The 24,862-nt window shown below is 51.5% G+C and overlaps 1 protein-coding gene and 1 long non-coding RNA gene across 2 annotated transcripts; one reads left to right on the plus strand and one right to left on the minus strand.

The window, feature by feature from the left end:
* Nucleotides 1-474: 474 nt before the first annotated feature.
* On the minus strand, nt 475-2,456 carry LOC130153803 (uncharacterized). Its single transcript, XR_008823506.1, has 2 exons — nt 1,849-2,456; nt 475-727 (listed from the first exon to the last, which is right to left on the minus strand). It is a non-coding gene; the product is annotated as an uncharacterized LOC130153803 (long non-coding RNA).
* IGFBP5 (insulin like growth factor binding protein 5) lies at nt 721-24,862 on the plus strand. Its single transcript, XM_056349144.1, has 4 exons — nt 721-1,765; nt 19,584-19,810; nt 19,978-20,097; nt 20,515-24,862. Exons 1-4 carry the CDS (start codon nt 1,435-1,437, stop codon nt 20,644-20,646), a joined length of 810 nt encoding a protein of 269 aa, XP_056205119.1. The 5' UTR covers nt 721-1,434; the 3' UTR covers nt 20,647-24,862.

Consider the following 24,862-nt stretch of genomic DNA (forward strand, 5'->3'; position numbering starts at 1 on the left):
AGACAGAGCCCTAACCTTTCCCTCCCAGGCTGCCTGCAGCCCAGGCTCCGTGCAACCCAATTGCAACCACTTTTTCCCCCCACCCCTTTTTTTTTTTCTTTTTTTTTCTTAAACCATGAAGATCTGAACTTCCCTCTCCCCATCCCCCTCCTCCTCCCCTTGTCTCTCCTCATAATATTATACTTGATCACTACCCGGGGTTTGAAGCCCAGAAGTCAGAAGCTGTGCACCCAACCCCCACCGCCTCGAGTGCGCACTGATAGGGCCCTGGCTGCTGGCACCTAGTCAAGCTGAGGTGTCATTGGGATCTCAAATTGCAGCTAGGGGCTGGCAGGCAGCCAGAGGCAGTCTATTTAAAAGACAGCCTGTTCTGCAGTATTCAGTCTCTTTAGAAACTTCTCCAGGGGAAAAGTGTTGGGAGATCTACAAAGTGGATTTTTTTTTCCTCTCTTTTCTTTTTTTTTTTTTTTCCCCTTCCCCCTGTTTTATACCGCTCCTCTGCAGACTTTGCAACAAAACACTCCAACTTTGCCGAAAACTTCTCCTTTTTTCTTTTATTTCTTTTTTGACTTTTTTTGGCGGGTTTTTTATTTTTTTCCGCTTTTTTTGCCTTTGCAAATCTTGGAAGAGGAAAGCGGGAGGGTTGAACAGAGCCGATCGAAACACAGCTTTGCTTCATTCCAAGCTTCACAGCAGCTCACTGCGTCGGGAGAGACTTTTTCTCCTCCTGCAGAAGAAGATAGGGGGAAGGGGAGCTTTGCATCCCCTCTTCCTTCTCCTGCGGTGTTTTTTGTGTTGTTTTTTTTTTTACCCCCCGTCTTGACTGCTTTGATGCATTAATAGCAGGACACTGGTTTTCAAGGAACTTTGCTCCCTTCTCAACCTGCCTCCTCCCAGCCCTTTGGGAAGTGTGTGTGTGTGTGTGTGTGTGTACGTGCGCGCGTGTGTGTGAAATCGCCGTCCCACCTCCCCGAACCCCCCTGCTCCCCACGCCTCCCCCTGCAACCTGTAGGCTGTGCAACCCCTGCAGGCTTTTCTCCCTTTCCCCCCTCCTTCCCTCCCCCTCTCTTTTTGCGCTCCCGCGGATCGCAGCGAGAATTCCCCCTTTCGAGGCGAGAAAAAGCAAAAGCAAATAACAACAACAACAAAAAATCAAAAAAGCCAAAAAGCAAACCTAGACGCTCCCCCTCTCCCAAAGCCAAAAGAAAAGCAGGAGGGTCTCGCACCCCGAGAATAAACCCCAGAGTGGGGCGTCTGCAAACAGGAGCTGCGCTCTCCGCCCCTTTTCCTTTTTGATTTTTCTTTCTTTTTTTTTTTCTTTTTTTTTTTTTTTGCCCCCGAAGGGGCAAGCGGAAAACAAGCGCAGCCCGCCCGCCCCCCCCCGCCCCGCCGGCGGCAGCCCCCCGCGCCCCGTCCCGCAGCATCCCCGCCGCGATGCTGCTGCGGCTCCTGGTGCTGCTGGGCGCCTGCCCGGGGCTGTCGCGGTGCCTGGGCTCCTTCGTGCAGTGCGAGCCCTGCGACGGCAAGGCGCTGTCGCTCTGCCCGCCGCCGCCGCTGGGCTGCGAGCTGGTGAAGGAGCCCGGCTGCGGCTGCTGCCTCACCTGCGCCCTGCCCGCCGGGCAGCCCTGCGGCGTCTACACCGAGCGCTGCGCCCGCGGGCTGCGCTGCCTCCCGCGCCAGGGCGAGGAGAAGCCGCTGCACGCCCTGCTCCACGGCACCGCCGTCTGCCTCAGCGAGAAGAGCTACCGCGAGCAAGCCAAGGCCGGTGAGTGACCCCAGCTTCTCCCATCCTCATCTTTCCCTCACGCTTTTCCGCTTTGCCGGCGCCTCTTCCATCTTTGCGCCTACTTTTTCCAGCCCGCCACCGTCTCCCGGCCGCATTTTCCCTCTTTCCGGGTGCTCTTCCATGCCCCTCCGCTTGCTTTTCCGCCTTTCCGGCTGCCTTTCCATCTTGCCGCTTGCTTTTCTACTCCCTCCCACTGGCTGCTCTTCCCTGCCCTCCCCGGCTGCTTTCCCATCCTTCCAGCCTCTTTTCCATCTTCCCAGGTGCTCTTCCATGCCCCTACTTGCTTCTCTGTCTTCCCGGCTGCTTTTCCATCCCCACCCTCCCCAGCTGCTCTTCCATCCCCCCTCCCCCGCCGTGTGCTCTTTTGCCTTCTCTGCTGCTCTTCCATTCGTCTCCACCACCAGCAGCTGCTTTTCGATCTTTCTGGCTACTTTTACATCCTTTTGCATGATTTTTCTCTCTCACACACACGTTTATGCACCCTGGCTGCTTTTCCATCTTTCCAGCTATTTCCCTGTTCCTTCCCCTCCACACCCCCTCCACCAACATCTTTTCCAAGCCCTTGGTTGCTTTTCCATCTTTTTCAGGTGCTTCACCACTACCACTTCCCCTGGCTGCTTTGCCATCCCCTTTCCAGCTACGTTTCCGCCTTTCCAGCTGCTCTTCCACCCCCTAGTTGCTTTTCCACCTTTGCGGGTACTCTTCCAACCCCCTAGCTGTTCTTCCATGCCCCCTGCCACTTTTCTCATCCTTCTTTCCATCCATGCCTTAGGCCAACCGCCTGTTGCATCATCTCACAGCCTCCCCCACCCCCCCTTCCATCATCACCTCTGGATTGTCCCATACACAGTGGAAACCTTTTCTTCCCCCACCTCCCAGATGCACCTTCTGAGTCACAGCTGCACCTTCTTAGTCACAGCTGCATCCCAGTCCTTCCCCAGTTGCATCCTTTACATCTTTCCTGCATCTCCGTCTTCACGCTCTCCCTGACCCCTTTCTTTCACCATATCCTCCACCTTGCTCTGGGGCCCAAGCTGACCTCTGCAGCTTGAGACGCAGGGGACGGCAGGGCACCTCCTTGCAACCATCTGCCCCATTCCCAAAATCCTCAGCTATCCCCAGGTTTGTTGCTCAGCCTCCCGCTTTCTCCTTGCCATCGTTGCAGCCTGCCCCTCCTGGCTGCCTGCTGCTGGACTTCTTTGTTGGGCAATGGGTTTTAGTGCAGGGAGGTGAAGAGAGCAGGTGCGTTAGGGACAGGGAATTTACAATTGCAAAAAATAATGATTGTATTGCTAATAATCTGAAAGAATAGGTTAAAAGCAAGCATGAAGGCTGGCATGGTAGCACCAGTGCAAAGACAAGCTTCTGAAATGTTTGCACCTTGCACGTGACAAAAGCACGAAAGAAAGCGCTCCTTCACTTTGGCACATGCTTAACTCTCGTTTCTGGATCCTGTAGCTTGTGCAAGGATACTTTCCCTATACTTCTCCAATTACATCTGTATTTCTGCCATGGCGTGAAGGGGAGGGTGTCTGCCAGTCTGGGGGACTGGGCAATCACTTGGCAAAAAAACCCCAGAAACATGCCCCCCACTTTTTTTGGTCCATGAAAGTTAGCAAGCTTCTGCTTATACCCACACAATGGGAATCCGTTTCTCCTTTCTAGCACCTAATAAATCTTGATGCTTTTATTTTTTTCCCCTTCGCTGCTTGCAGGCAGTGGTTGTGTTGCTATGCTCCATCCTTCAGAGCAAAACCAAATTCTGTGTATAAGTTCCCCCCTCCCTCAAATGACAACGAATGTCCAAACTCCCTTAAAATCTGCCAGAAACAGCAAAGCTGAGCTTGGTTTTCTGAAGGGGAGCTTCAGGGGGTGAGGGCTGGGAGGGGACCTGTGTGGGGAGTGCAGGGCGAAGCCAGGAGCAGCATTCCTGCCGTGGAGCCTAGGAAGCTGGGCAATAACCCACTGGCAGACGAGCTATGTGAAGCATCCCAGAGCTCATCATGCTCAGTGTTTATTTACTCTGCGTGTGTATGTGTGCACGGCCGGGGCAGGTGGTGTGGTCAGGAAGGCAAAGCTATGCAGCTGAAACCCAACAGTGGCTGAGAGAGTGGGGCCAATCCTTGGGCCTGTGGCGAGGGTGCACCATGCAGACAGAAGGCACCCGAAAAAGCTTTGGCACTTGGCTCCAATTGTGAATGTCCTTTTGTTCCACCTGCCTCGCTCTTCCCAGGGAAACTGGTCCTTTAACAGGTGCTTTGCATGAAAACTTTGGCCAGTCCCTTTGTAATATCAGTGCTTTTGGTTTTCTTGGGATGGGGAACACCTACTGAATTGAGAAGGAGAGGGACAGGAAAGACGTTGCAGGTCTGTTGCAAAACCAACCCCCTGGCACTACCTGCACTTCCAGTTTGGACTCCCCAAGTGCCACAGGGGGCTCTTTTTGACGGGTTTTGTTCACAGCCAGGAGATGAGCCTGGATCGGAAAGGCTGCTGCGAGAAGTCACAGGAGACAGGCAGGCTCCTCTTGAGATATGTGAGATTGCAAAAAAGAAATAAAAAATAAATCAGGAATTCCTGAGGATGGGAGAAGGGAAAAACTCTTGGCATTCAACTGGTAGCATGTGAGAACAAAGTATATTTTCATAGGCGTGTTTCTAAGCAACGGGGCAAGGAAAGAAATGAAGTTTGACTTGAACTTTCTGGCCTCTGCCAGTTTGGCCAGCAGTGCAGGGACCGTGAGCTGGGGAAGCTGGCCTGGCCCTCCCATCTATCAATGACCAAAATTGGCCCTGAGCTGCGAACCACTGGGAAAGAATCGGCACTCTGCAAAATAAACTATGTGACAGCGGCGAGGACTAGATCAAACTGCATTTCCATCTATTTCTGCTCTTGCGCTGGCCGAGTTTAAAATCGCAGATGCTTTCCTCCTTATAGTCGATGTGGAGATGCAACAAGTGGTATTGCAAGAACCCAAGCCTGGGAGGCCAGGCTTGGCTCTCCTGTAGACCAGATGTTTTGCCTGGGGACAAGATGCTCCTGGGTACCGTGCCTCAGTTTCCTCATCTGGAAGCTGGGCACAGTGGTACTGGGAAATGCTGGAGCTACTGGGCAGAGTGTGCTCCTGGTTTGCTGAGAAGTTAGAAATGAAAGCAAGTGTGGGATTAAAGGGCTTTGGTAAGGCTCATTTTAAGTAGATGGATGTGTAGGTACTGACAGGACAGTCCCTGTAGTCCTTCCTGGCACAACAGTCAGACACTGTCCTTTACCGAAAGCCAAACATCACTGCTGTAATTGACTGTTCCTGGTAAAAAAACATGAATGAGCTTCATTTATGGCACAGGCTGCAGGATTCTGGGTTTTCTCTGTTTTGTTTAGGTTTCCTTTGAACTGCACCACGTCTTTCCATTTTTCTCCCCCGTGCTCCCGCCAGACTTCCTCCTGCTGAGACAGCAGGGTCAGGCTGAGCACTGGGGAGCGAAGGGTACAGATTGGAGCCTGCTGCCCTAGAAAGGCTCATGGAAAAACAAAGGTTGTCAAATATTTCCTTCTCCTTTCTCATTCCTGCTCTCTTTCTAGAAAGCGAGCAAGACTTGGCAAGTTTCCTTGCGAAACCGTGAGCCAACGATAACCAGGAGGGGAAAGGGGGGGGACGGGGGGACGTGTTATAGTATTAGCCCTAAGAAAATCGTCTTTGCTGCGTCAGCTGGAAGTAGGCGGAGGAGGAGTGCTGCAGAGCCCAAGTTTCCTGCAGCTTGTGTTCGGTGCAGTCCTTTATCCCTCTCTGACATATTCCCCACCACCATTTTTCTCCTTCCTGTGCTCTTCTGCTCCCTGTTCAGGCATGTGGGGTTTCAGGGGCAAGCGATGGGACAGGTGGGCAGCCCCATGATGAGGTCCAGGGTAAGGGTGAGGGTTAGGGCAGGGGTCGTGGGAGCAGGGCACTTGGGACACACTGGCTTGTGAACATGTGTCGCTCAGGGAGGGACCCGGCTGGTGCAAGCAGCAGGTTCTTTGTGTAAAGCAGCTCTTGAGCAGTCAAGGCAAAAAGCTAGTAGCAACAGGCCTGCAAAGCCTCAGATCTGGAACAGGAAAATCTCCATTTCTCTTTTGATCTGAAGTTTCAACAGTAATAACTATATATTTTTTTAAAAAAACGAGGGTGAAATCTATCAGATGCCAGCAAGAGAGCTGGGTTTCTGTGGTGTGTGTGTGTACGGGGGAGGGAGGGATGGGGTGGTTCAAACAGGAAAGGAGGGGCCTTGGCTGGAAAGATTTTTCAGCAGCCTGGTTTCTAAGGAAGGAGGGAGAATATTAAGTAGTTGATCCAAATGAAATTCCTGTCGGGTGCCAGCAGAGTTCACTGGAGAAAAGACGTGGCTCTGTGTGTGCGTGCGTGCATGAGTGATAGAGCTGGTCCCAAGCTCCCACACAGCACTGTCAGCCTGGACCCCCTCCAGGTGAACGAAGGGCACCCCTCCAGAGCCGGCACTGCTGCAGCAGAGAACAGAGGCTGGCCTTAAATGAGAGCTTCCACAAACCTGGGGGATGCTGCAGAAAGGCTGCGTTTCCTCTCGCGTCAATATTTAAGCACCAGCATCCTGTGCCCAATTGACCGTCACGGTTTTGGCAGGTCAGCGTCAGCAGCGTGAGCAGAGTTGTGTGCGACCGGAAGCATTTGCATGAATGCAGGGTGAGGTGTCCCCTCAGGCTCGGAAGAAGGGGGTAGGAGAGCCTCAGTGCATTTTGTGCCAGCTTCAAGAGAGCCCCCGGGTTCTTTTGTCGCACAGTTTGGCACACGTGTGTCGCGGCAGCTGGGGAGGAAGGAGAGGAGGAGATGCAGCAAGCGGGTGCTGCCTCGCACAGAGCATGGTGCTCTGCTTCCTCCTAACGTCCACTGGAAGTTTTACTCATGCTGGGTCAGAAAACGTTGCAGATGCAGGAGCAGCTGCTGGAGTTGTTACAGCACTGGCAGTTCCCAGCGTTCTTCACCCAAACTGGAAAGCCTGGGAGCAGTCTGGGAAGGAAGGCAGGAACCTCAGCCCCTCTGGGGCTTGTTCTCCTCTGCTCAGCAAAGCAAGTGACTAAGAACAGTTGCTGCTCGTTTCACCCATGCTAAGTTACAGGGTAGATAAAAGGGCCCATGGCACAGCAAATCCTGCCTGTTTTTTTACCAAGCACTTAGTAGTGCAAATTCAATGTCAGACATAAATGGAGAATTTGGCTGCAACACATGCGCCCCTCGATGTGGGCTGCAGAGCAGTAGGGCTAATATGCACAGGAAAGATATGCAAGTGAAGGTACGCACACATGTACCTGTGTTCACATGCCCATGCACACCCGCGCGAACATTTAATGTGTGTGCGCGCACACACACACACATTTTTGTCTCTGCAGCAGAATGGTTTCCAGGCAGCACACACAAACCTCTCTTAGGTGCAGTGGTTCTGCTTATGACTGGCACATCGGTATTTTGCCAACAAGATCAGATATTGGCGTGCAGACTGGCCTACCCTATCCTCCCACTGAGGGCTGAGAAATGAGATGCAGCAGGTGAGCATATCAAACAACGGGAAGCAAGGAAGGAGATAGACCCAAGATACTCCTCCCAGCCAGCTGTGTGGATCTGAACTCAACCCCCTTGCTTGGAGGTGGGTTGTGTTTTCTGGATAGACTAGATCTACATTAGTTAAATACCCCAAGAGATATCCCAGTGAAAGTGCGGATAGGTTGCAGCTTGCAGAGGGCAGCAAGTCCAGCTCCAGCCCCATGCCAGGTCTGGAGGACATGTGGGGGGGGCAGTGGTGCCTGGTAGCATTGGTGGAGGAGATGGTACTGGGGCCACTGAGGGCGCTGAGACCCTATAAACTTCTCTTTGCCCAGGCAGCCACAGCTGGCCTTTGGGAAAGCAGGAAAGAAGAACTGAATTGGGAAAAGATGGCAAGTTTGCTGAGATGTGGCAAGCTGAGAGCAGGAGAAACAACCTCCAGCATTGAGGAGGAGGAAGCAGCAGGACCTGAAGACATGGTTCATGCAGAGGTCAAAAATGATCCAAAGAGTTTGGCCTGGGTGAACTCACTGGCAGCCAGCATAATAACCACCTAGTCATTTGTAAGGAGATTTTTTACAGGCAAAAAGATATTATCTGTTTATCCTCAGGACAGGTGTAGCCAAAAGCGTGAGGAGGCTCTGCTGGCAAGGAGGAGAGGGATATCTGGCCCCCCATGCTGGGATCCCCTAAGATGTGGGCCCGCCAGGTCCATTTAGCAAAGGTCTCCACACTGGGTCACCCCAAGGTGATGTGCAGGCTGCCAGTGGGTCACAGAGCAGGGTGGCAGCTGTGCCAGCGCTCCTGGGCCCCGGGGCTGCCTGTCCGAGGTCACTGGGCATGGGTCATGCTTGATGCCTCAGCCCATCCTGGAAGGGTCATGTCACATCTGGTGATGAAGGAGTGACGTCCCCCATCCCCTCGCCACTCAGCCCCCACAAGACACTCCCTATTCCTTCAGCTGTGTAGCCAAGACAACTCTCAGCAAGATACTGTTTTTGAGGTGGCTCTTTGATGCTAGTGATCTGAGGGGACCCCTGACTGTTTATGTCAATCCACAGCTCACAGTTAATCCCAGCAGAAGCCAGCATAATGTATTAGCAGAATTTTGGGACTCTCAGTGCTCTGATGCAGGCAAATTTGCTCTCAAGAAAGCCATTTTCCAGCATGTTTTGGTGGGTCTCCTGTCTACTTATGATGTTTCCAGGACGTGTGCTAACTGCCCATCAGCCCACATCTTTTAACCATCAGCTTCTGGCTGGGAGACCACACCTGTCTTACCCTATGCCTGCAGGAAGGTCCAAACCTTCCCTGGCTGGAGAAAGATTCTGGTCAACAGGCTAAACCTTGAGGAGGCATCTTAAATTTATGCCCATGGAGTCAGTGGGCATTTCTTATGTGTGTATGCATAAAGCATTGCTCTCATGATTGCCATCATTCTCCAGACCCCTATTTTTCCTATTATTCCTATGAAAATTTTTTCCCAACCCTCCACCCCAGTGGTACTGCCTCTTTCATGCAGAATGCGGGAATGGGAGATCAATACCTCCTACAGCAAACTGGCACATCGTTCCCTATTACCTTGTCAGGGGTTGATCCTGCAAGATGCTGAGCACCTTTCCTCTTGGCTCAGGGCATCATAGGCTTTCAGGCACGTAATCCCCTCTGTGGGAGTCAGCAGCCTCAGTCCTCAAAGGACTGTGAGGCCAAAGCTGAAGACAGTGTTGGCTTGGTAGAATTGGAAAGCTCTTAGCAGCTGCCTGCCTTGAGGGCTGTTATTGCAGTTTAGTTTGTTTGCTTGTTGGATGGATACAGCTGGCTGACTGATGGAGGTAATTGTTATGTTGATGGAGGTAACTGGTCTGGTTGCTATTTAAGGGCAAGAAGGTAATCCTGACAGATACTTAAGGAAGTAATCCCCTAGCTAACCAGGGGAGGCAATGTATCTTAGTGATAACTTTGAAGGCAAAGTTGGCCAACAGTAATAATTCTTTTAGTAGAAAACCAGTAGAAATATTTTCTTTTTCCAAATTCAGATGGGATTCATCCTTAGGAGACAATTGAATCAACAGACCTATTTATTATTCATGCTTAAGGAATCAGTTGTTATGCATTGGACTGATGATGCAAATCTACTAATTAAATAAGCCAATGAATAGCTATGGAACCTGGCTTTCACTTTTTAATTTAAAGGAGATGCTGGAAAAGAAGAAGCTTTATTAGGAAGGGGCAGCATGTCTTATATCTGTCCATCAGTCAATTACGGTGCTGCCACAGCCGCATATATGTTAATATATTTTAATAATGTCTAAATGCAAAGTTTCCTGAAGCAATAGCAGAAATGGGTGACGTTTTACCACATTGTTTCATAACCATTTCAGTCTTCAGTTATTTGGTTTTGTAACAGCAGAGGTGGCTTGAGGTCGCAGGGAAAACAACGAAGTGCAAGAGGGTTTTTATCATTGCAGAAGGGCTCTGGACCTGTGGCAAAGAGTGATCAGTTCTCTTTCTTGGAGTTTCAGACCCCAAAATGGAGGTCTGTACCCTTTGCTCCATCAAGGGACCCATGATATTTTTGTAACATTGAAAAGCATTTTTTGTGTTGTGTTGGACCAAAGGGAATTGGTTAATGTATGCAGTGCAGGGAGGGAAATGGCTAGGAAAGGCAAGAGTTACCCATTCAGGATCAAGCCTGGGCAAGTTTCTGCTTATCAATATTGTCAGAACGTGAACATCAAACCTGTTACTTTTTTGTGGTACAACTTAAGTGGACTGAGAGATTAAATAATAGCTAGGTCTACTCCAGGCGAAGGCTTTCTGATAGAAGGAGCTATTAAGAAAGTAGAAGGGAGTCCTGAGGGCAGAGGTGGAGATTTCGTTGCTTGGAGCTTGTAAAAGTCAGGTTGGACGGTACACGTAACAACGTGTCATCTGGTGCTGACACAGAGATGAGCAATGGGTGATCTCACAGATATTTTCCATCTGGTTTAGGGCAGAGCTGTGAAGTCGGGCCTAAGGCCTAGAAATTAATCCAGGCTAGGCTGGAGGTTGTAATCACAGCTGCACACCTGAAATACTTGTGGTGTTAGACTAGTTCTCATGTAGCACCTGACACAGGTGCATCTCCAGACTCCACCTGATAGGCCTTCACCTCTTTTTGGGTCAAGCAAAGGGTTTGGTTTTCGTGGCCTTTCTGGTTACTGGCTGCTGTTGAGGCTGGTGGATGCCCTCAATAACCTAAGTGGGGATGGATCTTTTGATGGAGACCACCAGCCAGCCTCCAGTGGGAGTAGTGTTCAGATTCAGTTCCAGCAGTCCATTTGTTAAAAGCTTCTTCTCAATATGAGACTAAATCAGGTTCAAAACCCTGATCAAAAGGCAAAACCCACCTTCATCCGTAAGCAGACCAAAGAGTTTAGCATAAATCTTAATGGCTTTTCTGAGGCCTTCCCTGAGTTTTCCTTCTTTGCTCTTTTCTGCTCTTAGTTCCTTGGCAGCCTGGCGGGGTTTTTGCCGCCTTTATTACAACCAATGGAATCTGCCACTAGGGTGGATTTGTTGGAAGAGATGCAAGACTAAGAAAGACTGAATGATTTCATCCTTTCCAGGAAGGAAAAATATGCCTTGGTCACTATGATGTTGAAAGCTGGTTTATTTAGATTTCTCTGGGTCATTCTTCAATTCAGCTCTCAGCTTCTTCTGCAGTTTCAGCATATGGAATGAGGAACATCTGCAGTCTCCAGATGATGTGAAGGAAATATGTTTTATCTTCCTATCATCAGTGCCTCAGCAACAGGAGCTTCTTGATGTAAATCTCATTCTGAAATAATTCCTTCCCCTCCACTTGCCAGTTCAGTTCCCTGGAAGATAACTTTGTTCAGGAAAGGTCAGGCTGATACAAGCAGCTATCTAGAAACAGGGTGCCTGCAATTTTGCAAGATGGTGCACCATGGCATCATTTAATTGAAATGTACGGATGTTTGTTCATCATCTTACCAGAGGGAGAAACTGGAAGATTTCCCTACTATTTACTGGTTAGACATTTTGGGTTCTCTCTTGCACAGAAATGGTTGTCACTGTGAATCCAAAGTCTCTGTCCATGCTGCCTGTTGACCCAGACTCTCACCTGGACTTGGTGTGTCTTGTATATACATTGCAAATTCCCAAGCCTGTATTGAGAACTGATTGTAGCCTGATCTGGGAGCTCTCTGGAGAGAAAGAGGTAGATCAAAGGCAGCACCTCTCAGTGAGCCCAAATCCTTGCTTGTACATACCAGGCGAGAACAGCCCAGCCCACTAGCTAGTGCCCAAGCTTGGGTCTTCCAGAACAGCATGGATCCTTGTAGTCTGCTGAACTAACAGCTAGCAACGTGTAGGGAAGGCCCTTACATCATGGAGCTCCCCATATCTAAACCTGCTTTTCTCCTTGCTCTAAAGAGTTGCTCCCAGGGAGTTTTATTTTGTGGCTGCAGCAAGGAAGGGCAGCTCAGGGAAGTATCATTTGGCACACAGCAACACAGATCCTTCTTTACATTTCCAGTTCCCATAGCTGTACCTCTCCACCTCCATGGCACTTGCTGGCACTGTGGAGAAGTGGTGCTGACCCAGAGATCTGTTCCTACAGATAGGCCCTGTGCTTTCAGAGCAGACCAAAACATGAACTGGTTCCCTTGAGAGCTCCTTTCCCACATGCTGAGCCGCATTTCTCCCCCATCCAGCTCTGTATGAGGACACCAAGGTCATCAGGATGATGATCTCCCTTTCCCATGAATCCTCTGTGAACCTGGGGGCATCCCAAGCACCTGATATTCACGCTCTGTAAGTGAGCCCTGGCTGATGCAGCACAATCTACATACACAGGTTTCTGCTGAGGAGACAGTAATCTCCTGAGAAAGAACTGGTCTTCCAGGGTAGTTCAGCAAAGCCCAAACAGTAACTTTAAAAAAAAAAAAAGACACAGTATAGCACATCCCTCTGCCATCCATCCCTGCTCTCTGAGGCTTTCCAGATATTCCTGAGCTGTTCCCATGCATTCTCCCAGCTCTTGGCTTAATAAAATGGAGATAAGCCTTAACCTAAGGCTGAGTCCTTCCAGCCCTGTGGCCGCTTTTCCATCTGTTCTCTGAGCTTGGTCCTACTGATACTTATCCTTCTCTTAAAGGGTATCTCTGAGACAAGAGAATAAGGTTCCAGCAACTTTTATCATGCTGTAACAGGGATATAAGGCATTGGAATACCCCAGAGCTCTCTTCCAAAAGCTTGTATGGCTTTTGGGCCATGGACTATTTGGACTCTGGTCATATGTCTTTGGTAGGGGACTGGGCATGGTGGGGCAGAATGGGCGTTTCTATGGGTGCTTTGACAATGCTTAGACTGCTAAAGACTTCCTTCCACACTCTGCAAATCACAAAAGTGATTTGCTGCTTCTGGCAGCTGTTGGAGTACCTAATTCCCAGTGAAGGAAATAGGGTCTGTTTTTTCTTACCACTGCTCCTGTGCCTGTAAAACTGCCACCCAAGAGAGCTGCATCACAGGCTGTGAGAGGACCAGCACTGAAGAGGTGGTGGGATTTACCTTTATTAACTTCAGCCCTTTGGAGGCCTAAGTGTGACTATTGGAGTCACAGGAGGAGAGACTGGAGCCCCCCGAGATGCATTGTTCCACCCTAAAATCAGCATCCAAGCCAGATGATGGGGCTGGTCAAAATTTGGAGGGTGCAGTGTCAATGCAGTGACTTGGACTTGGAGTTTAGCCAGCCAGCGAAGCCCTAACACCTCTGTGTTAGTGGACGGGCATTAGTTGACAAGATCTGTCATAAATGCCTGTTGTACATTGCTAAGACTTGGGGAAGGTAGGGTGGCAGTCCAAGGAGGGCTGCTCTTTTTCTGTCCTTTTTAGTGTGTGGTGTCTCCTCCCAGTCTCTCATCACCTGTGAGCATCACCAGCGTGCTCCCTTGACAGTTCCCACCAGACTGGCCATGCCGGCCTGCTGCCAAGTCCCCACCAAAGCACAAAAGTTCATCAAAAGTCCAAGGCACATTGCAGCTGGCTCTCCAGCAGTCAACGCCCTGGTCTAGCAGAGGGACCGGCTGGAGCCTGCATCCCCAGCCCTGGCTGCTCCTCCTCCAGTGGATGCCAGACGGCCTCAGGCTGGATGGCCGCCTGGATCTGATGCCTGACTTCACCGGGGCGGTGGTCCGGAGCAGTGACCCCAACCCCAGGCATAACGCCTGAGCTGGCTCCACTGCCCACCCCTGCGGGGCTGCACACAGGGCTGGGAGTCATTTGCCACCATGCTGCTGGGGTTGTGCCTGTGATGGGAACCTTAATGAGCTGGTCTTCATTAGGGCAGTGAAAGCTCCCTTCTGTATGGGCTAATCCAGGCAGCCCCCAGAGATCTCAGGAATGCTTTTGCTCAGTTGCACTTTCCAGCTGCCAAAGGGTGCGAGATGAGATGACCCTTCTTGCTCTGCATCCCTTCCCCATCTGCATTATCCCTTCCCTGCCTGCATTTCAAGACTGCATACACAGTGGCTGTTCCTGTGTGCTGATCAGGAGGGAGGGATTTTTATTTTCCTGTCATCGTCAAAGGTGCAAGTCCAGGCTGGAGAGGAACTTGTCTGCTCATTCCAGGAGGTTTCAGCATAGATCAGGCATGTCCCCTCCTTTGGAGTGGGGACAAGTGGGGAGGGCAGCTGGGGGAAAGGCACAATGGGGGATTTTACCAGCCAGGGACCCGAGCATAGACTTCCTGTATAAGACCCCATCTGAAGGAAAATAGGTACAACTCTAACATGATTTGGAAGTGCAAAAGTTGTATTCAGGGCCAGCACCGATGTTTATCCTCTCCTAGCCACAGAGAGCCCAGGGAAGCTGCTTTACATTTTCCAGCAAGAACCAGTACTGTAAAGGAGTGGGAGGAAGGAGAAATGGGAGGATCACATCCCTCCAGCCGGTACAGGGAAGGAGACAAACATTGATTTCAGCAATCATTGCCTTTGCCTGCATGTGAGTGTAAAGTCCAGCATGAAGATGTAAGCAGCCAGCGTGGGGCTGGGCAGATAATGGAGCTGCCGTAGATAGGGAGTCTGCAGCTGTTTGTGCTGGGTAGCTCTTTTTATGGGTAAAGCTTGGAAGGAGTGTCCGGATCTGGCTCTGATTAGCACTTCTGGGTCCCGATTGATGGGAACTGCAGAAAAAATCCCTCCCCAACCTCTCCCGTAATTTTTTTCCCTTTTCTCCATGACCAGCACCAGCTGCCTAGGTATCTTATCCCAAAATGTGCCTCCCCAAAAAAAGAAAGCCAAAGTGTCAGAAATCAGGCAGCAAGATTTGGAAAATACCATCTTGTAAGCAGTGATGGGACAGAAACTGGGGTACTCCAAAGATAGCTGCCACCGGGGCCCAAAATCACAGGGAGCCCACTGGAAAAGCAGGGTGGAGGGGGTCACTCCTGAAGTCCTGCAGCTGAAGATATTCCCTTCATGGGCATACTGGGAGGTGGTACTTCATTCTGGGGGTAGATCCTCCTCCAGTGGAGAGCACAGACATTGTGCACTGTTGCAGCACACTGTTCAGTGGGAGACGCTGCTGTGGAACCAGCGATGTTTCAGCCCTGGGTAATACAAGCCTTAATTTCCATCTTGTAATGAGCACCTCTGAAGAGAGATGGCCAAGTTTGGGGCCAGAGGAAGGACTGGGCAACTTCTCAAGGTCTCTACCAGTGACAGTTGCTGTTGTTCCTGTGCTAGAGGTTTAAATGAGATTCCCGTTAAATCTTCCTCCAACACCTTCCTGCTTAAGTGGTGTATTATGTTAATGCTCATGCTGTAAATAGTAATCATGATAATCAAGAGGGCTGTTTAGCAAGGTTCTGCTGTGGTTGTGCTTTTCCTTCTTAGATGCACGTGGCTTTTTTGGGAGTTTTTGGATGGAACAGCAAGTCCTCTAGCAGTGGGCTGTGGATACAATGAGCACGGATCATTAGCAGCAGCAGTCAATAGATACTTTTCCTACCTTTCTGCCAGAAACTGATGAAAATATGTTACAAAAATTCAAGCCTCCTAGCTATTTGGAAAAAGCTTCCTGCTCTGCTCTCTAATGTCAGCAGGCAGGGAGGTGGTGTTCCCACACGCCCTGCACCCACATGTGAACACACACACACACACCCCCTGTGGGGACTTCACACGTGTCCAAAACATCTGAAGCACAGAAGAACCCAGCTGGGTTTTGGCCCAGGTGCAGGAAGGTGCATGGGCTGCTCTGGGTGGTATCTGTTGAGGATGGCAGCAGGCAGCCAGACAGGAGCAATTTGCAGCTTCCCAAAAACTGCCTGGTATTTTGGTACTCCAAGTCCCTTCTGTAGGGGCAGGGTGAAAGGGTTGGAAATGGCTTCTACTAGGGAGCTCCCTGTGGCCAGCCCACAGCAGGGAGAGGGCTCTGTGCCCTCAGCCCCAGGGCAAAGGATAGCCTATGCTCTGCTGTGGGTATTTTTTGCCTCCCAGGGCTCATGGAAGCTGCGTGGATTAGGACATAAACAGCGCAGTCCTTCTGGCCTGACCTGTGTCAGGAACATCTCCAGATGCTTGCTCATCTTTCCCTGGGTCTTCCATGGGCACCACAGCGTCAGACCAGACACAAAGCCATGGAGTGGCTCTGAGTTGAGTTCAGTCTCCTGCTTTGGCTGTAGGGTCAACATCCCCTTGAGGCAGCTACACCCAGGCTGCATCTCCAGGCTAGCCAGGCATCCTCAGCTTGGCCAGCATTGTCATTCTTCTGCATGGTCAGTAAGCCTGGGATCTCCTTTTGGAGGTCACCTCCTACTGAGGAGCGGGGAGAAGGGATAGAGATCTGAGAGCCACCCACCTCCTGCTTCCCACTGTTCCCCAGCTGCAGAGATGGTGAGCAGGGCCTTCCTGCCTATGCCTTGTGCCTGCAGCTGAAACACTGAGGTGTAGCACGCTCTGCCTCTGCAAACAGCCGCCTGCCTGAAACCCAGTCGCCGGGTTGGCAAGGCAGATGGAAGTGTGCGGGAAGGGGCCGTGCAGCAGGCCAGATCCTGACAGCAAGGGAGGAGGAACTCCAGCCTTCTTCCTGAGTCTCAGACAGGCATAATTAGGGCTCATTCAGGAAAACTGGGCATTGCTTCTGCCAGCGTCTCCTTGGGAGCAGAGGCACAGCGGTGCCAGTGCTGTCTGCCACAAGCCAGCCCAGGGTGTCAGACGGAGGTTAATGAATGAGGTGGTGGGTGAGGATGGGCAGGCGGGTGCAGGGGCTCTGGGGATGCTGATGTGGGTGTCTGGTCCCAGCTGCAGTGAGCAGCTGCAGGTTGACGTGGATGAGCCAGCCAGGAGGTGAAGGGGCTTGGGGGGGGGGACTGCACGGGTGCTGCCAGCCCCAGCTCTGCCTTTCCCTCTCCTGTTGGCACTGGGAAGGTCTCTTACCACCTGCCCAGAGCTTGTCAGGAGTTTGTGTGTCAGAGACCTCTGCCCTTCAGTTTGTCAAAACTAGCTTGTTAATATCAAATTAGGGAACATAGTTAGGTGCATGAGCAGGGACTGCTTCAGCCTTGTTGCTGAAGGAAATTGGGCTGTAAAAAAATTCAGAACGTGGAAGAAAGGGATCTCTCCAATGCATCCACAGGGTTCTCACTGGGAAATAAACCCCCAAACTAAACACCACTGCTGAGCAGCAGATGGAGAAGTCCCACCACAGCCATCCCTTGTTGTATTGCTACTTGAGGGGTGGCCCATGTGTGCCAGGGAGGGTGAAGGGTGTCAGTTCCAGGTACTTTTTTAGCCCTGCAGGAAGCATTGAACTTGGACTGGGAGCTAGGCAGCTTTTGGTGCATGCCAGCCCTCAGCTCCCTCTGCAGAGCACCGGGCTCCTGTGGCTCCCATCTTCCCTGCTGAAAGGGCTCCACGTTAGTCCCCAGCTCGCTTTGGCTTGCTGGCAGCTTGCAGGAAGCTGCTGACCATACGAGCAGGATGAGCTGCTGCAAACACCCATTGCAGTGTGAGAACTGGGAACTGGACACCCTGTGCTGTTTTTTCTGACTGAGTCCTCACTGCCTTGTCCCATTTGTTTGTTATTTTAGATTTACCCAGGTAGTTGTGCCTCTCTTATTTGTTATTGCAGAGGTAATGAGCTGTGCCCCTCTTGTGTTATTGCAGGGTTGCCTGCACCAGTGTGAATCCTCCCCTGCCCTTAATCACCATAGGGCAGCCCAGGGAGATGCCCTGGCAGTGGGTGCTGGAGGTGATTCCTGGAACAGATGACAGTGTGTTTCATTGCTGTGGAAGGGCTTAGTCACAGCGGATTCGTCCTGTCTCCTGTCAGACCTTAGATTGCTGCAACATTTTGTGGCAAAGGATGCTCTTCTACTACACCTTGTACAGTGTCATTTAGTGGGGGACAAGATCATTCCCAATTTAATTAGTCTTTTCCCTATTCCTTGTCCATCATCCCCGTATAATAGAGGACCCCCCAACCTGTGGGGGCCTTTGAGTCCTGCAGCAAGAAACAGAACCCAAGCATGGGGCAAAACGGCAAGAGGATGCTGTCCTAGGGAGAAGTGTGAGCCCTGAGGATGGTGCATGGGGTCACTTATGTTGCCGTGGGCAGTTAGGAGGCCGCTGAGTCTGGGATGCTGATCCAGTGCTGTTCTTTCGGAAAGAGAAAAAAAAGGGGCTGCTTTAATAAATAAGTGGCTATGGAAAACTCTTCAGTTTTGCTGGGAGAAGGCAGATTCACTTTGGCAAGGAGGATGAAGAGACCAGTAGCCATGGCAGGTTTGTGGGCCCAGTGACCAACTTGTTCCCTGGGCCACCTCCAAGACCTCTGGCTGGGCTGTGTGTGACTGACTGGTGCTGCCTTCTGCTGCTGAGAAGTGCATCTGTCACCCCTTGCTGGGTGTCCCCCAGGCACCCCTGGGCAGCCCAGTGGGGCAGAGGCTCCCTCCTCCCCCCTGGGGCTGCACCTGGCCTCCAGGGAGCTGCTGGCCTGCAGGGTGACTCCTGTTGCCTTGTTGGGGGCAGGTTATCCACTCTTATTTTCATGCTGAGCTTTTTAATTTTGTCCCAGCAGTGATGTTGCAAGGAGGGGTAAAACTGGTGTCCTGCTGTCTTCACTATAGGGCTGCAGGAGGGGATGAGCCAGGTTCACCGGCATCGAAGTCATGGGAGACACCATGCAGGGAGGGATTTCAGCTGGTCTGACGCTTTTCCTTCCCCTGCTCATCCATCAGCCTCAGCACAAAGCTGGTATCGGCACAGGGCTGCTGGGAACCAGGGGCTGGGAGACTGAGGGCCTCAGAAGCTTTAAACTCTATTCAAATTTAGTCCAGAAATAACCCTTTTTCACTCTGGTGGCTGTACTAAATGTCACAAGTCATCTAAGTTTAGATTGTCACCAGATTGCTCCTATATATAACTGCACAGGGCTCCTGACTGCATCCTGCTGGCACAGGTCATGCTGGGGCGATCTGGGGGGTCTATGGGAAGGCAACTGCTGTGGACAGAACCTAAACATGCTCTCTTTTGCCATTGGTACCATCGGTTGCAGCTACAGTCAGGAGCACCACTTGGCAGTGTTACCCTGGGCTTTGCTGGCTGCTTGGTGCGTGCCAGTGGATGGGGGCTGGTTCAGTCCCATGAGCTTGGGGCTGCAAGCTGAGGACCCTGGAGATCCCAGCACTTGTCAGCCACGTCTTTGGCATTGCTGCTGAAGTGTCTGCCCAGCTGCATGATGGCTTTGCTATGTGATTGACCTTAACTCTGGAGTTGTCTCATCTTTGAGCATCCCTGGCTTTTATTCTTGCAACTGCAAGGCAGGTTAGGGTGTGAATTTGTCACTTAATCCTCTCACCATGGCTAAAGAGGGGCTTCTCTGCCACATTTTGTGTGTCATCTGGTCCTTTCTGGGTATGGGATAACCCACCTACCAGGCTTTTTCCACTGACACACTGCATTGATGATGGCTTTGTATGTAGGAGTCCATGCTAGACCCCCAGCTCCTCTGTACACCTTCCTATCCTGAGCTTGAGGGTCACACAAAATCCATGTCAAGTCCCACACAGTGGGATAAAGCCAGAGCTGTAGCAGCAGCTGGGAAAGGGATTTCTTTGGTCATTTGTTCCCATCCTGTCTGTTGCAAAGATGTCTTCTGGGGTCAGGCAGGAGGCTTTCTACGCAAAAGCAAGCCCCAGTCAGCTCATGGAGACCTGATGGTTTGGTACCCCTTGTCTTCCAGAACGGGAGTCCCGAGAGCATGAGGAGCCAACCACGTCAGAAATGACAGAGGAAACCTACCCACCCAAGGCCTACCGGCCCAAGCATGGGCGCCTCTCCGAGCTCAAAGCTGAGGCCCTGAAGAAGGACCGCCGGAAGAAGCTGACCCTGGCCAAGTTTGTGGGCATGGCCGAGAACACAGCACACCCCCGCGTCGTCATCCCTGAGCTCCGGCAAGAGTTTGAGCTCGTGGGTGCCTTCACCTTCCCTCTGTGGGGCTCCCATGGGCAGGGGGCTGTGGGAGGGCTTTGCCCCCCTAGGGAGCGGGTGCTGGTGGAGAAGGAGCAGGAGACCTGGGGGCATTTGCAGCTGTGAGGTGCTCCCCTTCTCACACTCCATCTTCTCCCTGCTTGCAGGGCCCCTGCCGCAGGCACATGGAGGCATCTCTGCAGGAGCTCAAGAGCAGCCAGCGGATGGTCCCCCGTGCTGTCCACCTCCCCAACTGCGACCGAAAGGGGTTCTACAAGAGGAAGCAGGTAAGAGCCCTGTGGAGGGATGCTCCCCACCCAGGGAGGCTTTTCTCTGCCACTGCCCTGGATGGGAAGGATGGAGATTTTTCCTCTGATGAGCTGGTGGGTAGGTTGCTGTGAGCATCTCCAGGCACATGCGGTGGTGGGTGGCCTTGCTGATGGGTTCAAGTGCCATCCCTCCTGAAGTGAGCATCTTCCTGAGAGGAGCTGGTGAGGGAGGAAAAGTCAGAGAACCCGAGGCTGGGGTACCGGCGGGGATGGAGATGTGCTGAAAGCAGAGACCAGGAGCTAAGTCCTACCCAGGGAATTGCATTGCTGGGGTGAAAGGGGCAAAGTGCATGGCTGATCCTGATCCCCAGTGTGAGGGAGCCACACGGCGTCTGGTGGCCAGCTCTTGATATCTGCCCTTGCATGTCTCCCCAGTGCAAGCCCTCCCGAGGCCGGAAGCGTGGGTTGTGTTGGTGTGTGGACAAATACGGCATGAAGCTGCCAGGGACTGACTACCTGAGTGGAGACCTGCAGTGCCATGCATTCGACAGCAGCAACGTGGAGTGAAATTGCATCCCCTCCCTCCACCCCATCACTACCTACCCAGGCTCCCTTTCACCCTCCCCTCTGCACCTCCCTGTGCCCCGGGACTCCGATTCCTTTCATCTCATGTAAGAAGAAAGAAAGAAAGGAAAAGAAAAAAGAGAAAGGAAGGAAAAGGGAAAAAAGAGAAAGGGAAAGAAAGGAGTAAAGAAAGGAAAAGAAAAGAAGAGCAAAGAAAAGAAGAGAAAAGAAAAGAACACAAAAAGAAAAGAAAAAGAAAGAAAAAAACAAACCCTGAAGAAACTGAGGACTCGGAATCTACAGCAGCCTCATGACAACAAGGACTCAGCAAGGAAAGGACAGAGCCAGAGATAAACCAGCTGCAGCCGCTCCACCATCCTGCGCCTCTCCCCAACACTGCCCACGCCCCCCTGCCACAAGCAGAGGCCACCCCAATGTAGGAAGCTCTCCAAGTTGGTGATTTTCCAGTACGGGTTTTGGGCAGGTTAATTTTTTTTGGGGGGGGGGGGGGGGCGGGGGGGTGGTTAGCTAGTTGTTTTCTAAAGGGTCTTGAGATAAAACCTTGCAGCCACCACTGTTCCCCCTCCTCACTGTGGTGCCCTGGAGTCTTCTCCCCACATCACTGGCACTCACTCAAGTCAATTTGATTTCCATCTCAAACAACCACCCCAGATTCAGGCAGACTTTGACATGTCAGGAGGAGGTGTGGGACTGCTGGCCTCATGTCTGGAGATGAGATAGGCAGGGAAACACAGCTCCTGCAACAGCATGAATACCCCCAAAAAATATCCATGGACTTCAAAAGGAAATCATCCTAAAAGGAAAGATGTCTTTCTCCATCTGGTTCCTCTTGAATGGAAGGTCATAAATCTTTTTGGACAAGCACAACTTTGACCGTTATCCGTCCAGGTGTGGAAGCATTTGTCACCTGTGTGCACATGTGCAAGCATGTGTGTGCACGGATGTGGCTTTTTCTCCTTGCAAAACTTTGCTTCAACACCTGCAGTCTGGAAGGCTTAAGTGTAATCAGGGGGAGAGATACTGCCCCTTCCCAAAAAATAATAATAACCTGCTGGACTAACAGGAGCAGGGTTATGGAGGAGCATCGGTGCCTGCAGGATCAGGGCCCAGCCAATGCCAAGGGCTGCATCTGAGCCAACTCTACAGATATTCCATCAGCATCCAGACTGAAGCATCCCTACGTGAGGACAGGGGGATCGGGGCCAAAACTCTTCCCACCCTTCAGCACCACAAGGAAGACCAACTATGGAGATTTTTTGTTCGTTTTTTTTCTTTCACAGCCAAAAAGTGGTTTGCTCCAGGGAAAAAAAAAGAAAAACCACCAAAAAACCAAACAAAGAAACCTACACTTTGCTTTATCTTGGATTTTTGTTAAGGCTGGTTTATAGCCTTCCCTGTGGGTAGAAAAATGCCGGTCTCCATTCTTTTGCATTGAGGATACTACTCATATTGCCACGGCTGATTCCCACCACCTTGCAGCAAAATCCTGTGATGGGCCTTCACCTTTAACCTGGGACCCAGCTCCTTGTTGATTGACAGCAGCCACTGCACCATGGAGACCCACTGCATCAGGCATGCTGGAACAGACCTCAGCTGCCTTCCCGACTTATTTTGTTGTTTTAAATTTTTACATTCAATTTTGGGACTGTTGCCTCTTGCTTCCTCATGACAAGGGTCTCCGCGATGTTGGCACTGGGAGGAGGAGATCCTGCAACAAAGGGAAGGAAGGAAAGCGAGCTGTGGGGTCTGAGTGCTGTGGTCCCAGTGGGCAAACATGCACCCACCAGGGACCGCAGCCCACTTCCATGGCTGGAGCTGGCAGCTGGTGCTGGCCAAAGGACACAGCTGATCTCCGGGGGAAGGTTTCTGCACCCCCAAAGCCCTGTTGAGCATCCCGGACTTGGACAGAGAGGAAAGGGGGTCCACAGCACCACCAGGTCCCTGCCAGCGAGATGAGACAAGGGGAATTCGATGCCAAGGGGGTCTGGCGGAGGCTCCTTTTCATCACTGATTGGGCACCCTCATAGCCTCCCACCGGGACACTTACCCTGATCGAGGGCAGGACTGGACACCCTGCCATTATTTCCCTCGGAGTTAGGGTGGGGGAAAGTTTTGCCAATGGACTTCCACAGAGACCCAGTGGAGCATGTTTGGAACTGGGGACAAGGCTTCTTTCCTTACTGAAAAGAACAGAGGGTGCCACCAAATGCAGATCTGCCCCACAAAAAAAAAAAATGCTGGAGCAGGGTGACCCCCATGTTGCTGAAGGGGAGCATGGTGTGTGCTGGGGCCAAGGGAGGGACCCCTCTGGGCTTTGCAGGGCTGATGGGGCAGGGTCAGTTTGACCAGGGTGGTGGGTTAATGGTGTGGTGAAGGTGAAGAATGGGGTGCAGAGGCAGGAGGAGAGGCGCTCATGCTAACCCCAGGGGCCACTGGTCGCCATTGTCGACACTGTTCCCGTCTCCGCCACTTGCCAATCCCTGTGCAAAACCTCCTGTTATAGGCCAGTACCACCTTCCCCAAGACCCTTCCCTTCTTCTCTCTTCCTATTTCTTGCTTTTTTGTTTGTTGTTTATTTTGTTGTTTAACTTCCCAAAACTTGAAAGCCTTTGGCTGCAGGGAAAAGAGACATGCTACCAGGGCAGGATGGGAGTGGGCAGAGGGACAGCAGCTCCCCATGGACCTTGCCTTTCGGGGCTGATGCTTTTGCACGGTGAGGGTCTGCTCACAGGGCCCAGTGATGGTTTCATGACATGGCCACCATGATGATACTGGGAGGGGGACACAGGGGGCATCCCCAACCTTTCCCTACAAAGCGAGTTTCAGCCATGGCCCTGGGAGACCAGAGCACCAAAATTCATCCCACACAGCCTCCCCTCCCCCTACGCATCCAGTGGTGGGGTGGCACTGCCTGTCCTGTCCCCACCAACCTGGGGGGAGGAGGATGCAAGGAGGGGGTTGCACCACCCTCACCCCACAGACCAGCTTGGCTCCCGGGATGGGGCACCGAGCAACCCCCTGGCTGCCCACTCCCTCACAGATCCCCGGCAGGACGAGGCTGTTTGCAGGCTGCACTAATATTTAGGACCGGGGTTAGAGCCTGAGTCAGGCTGGGGGTGAGAGCAGCTTCAGGAGGTGTTGGCCACCTCCTGGAGTGGCAGTGACGAGGTGCTCCCATTTTCAGCACCCAGCAGCACTTCTTTCCATTTAGGGTGGGAAAACCAAAAGGGGCAGATGTGGGAGCTGGGGAAGGTGGGGGGTTGAGGCACATGGGGCGATGCTGGTGATTCACGCATCAAGGGGAGGTGTGAGGCCTGGGGGTCTCTGGCCACAGTACTTGCATCAAAGCTGTGTCAGTATCCAGGATGCAAGCTGGGAAGGAGAGGACAAGGATGGCGCAGGGGTCAGGACAGCCCTTCCGCCACATCTCCCTGGGGAGTGGCACTCAGCAGCTGGGCTACCCCTTGTCTGTACTGCAGTGGACTTTGAAAACCACTAGTACAAGAGCATTTTGCACTATTTCTCTGCTCTCTCCCCCTTCTCTTTTTCTCCCCCTTCCCCATGAAATCTCTTTTTTGCTGTTGGAGTTTTTGTTGTTGATGATGATTTATTTTTTTCCCGAACGGAGCATTGTATATTTAACGACTGACAGTTCACCTTGCTTCCAGACTGCTATCCTGGCCCTGGCTAGGAGCCCTGCCGACTGTGCCCCCCTCCCCAGCCCCGCCAGCCCCCCGCCACTGCCACTGGGACAGACATCACCATGCACGTTACCCACCATTGTAACACAGTTGATAAAACACACCAGATTCCGAGTTTCCTGCCTGGTTTTTATCTTTAAGCAATACTCACTACACATTTTACGGTAGCTTTTTATAGCTTTACATACATACGGTAGCTCTGTTGTTTCATTTTGTTTTGTTTTTATTGTTTTGGGTTTTTTTTTCAGTAAACAAGAAATACTCATAATCTTACTGGTGGGGAAAAAAAAAACAAAACAGTTTGTGAAAAACTGACAATGGAAGAAGAGCTTAATGCTCTGTTTAGCATTTTGTACTTAAAAAAATCTCACATTTTATTAAAAAGTGAAGATTGCTGTATACTATTTATTCAACTTATAATTTATGTTACTCTTTGATCTTTGTCTTTTCTCATGACAAAGCATTTATTTAATAAAGTTATGCATTCAGTTAGCTTG

The sequence above is a fragment of the Falco biarmicus genome, chromosome 8 (genome assembly GCF_023638135.1).
Source record: "Falco biarmicus isolate bFalBia1 chromosome 8, bFalBia1.pri, whole genome shotgun sequence".
Lineage (NCBI taxonomy): Eukaryota > Metazoa > Chordata > Aves > Falconiformes > Falconidae > Falco > Falco biarmicus.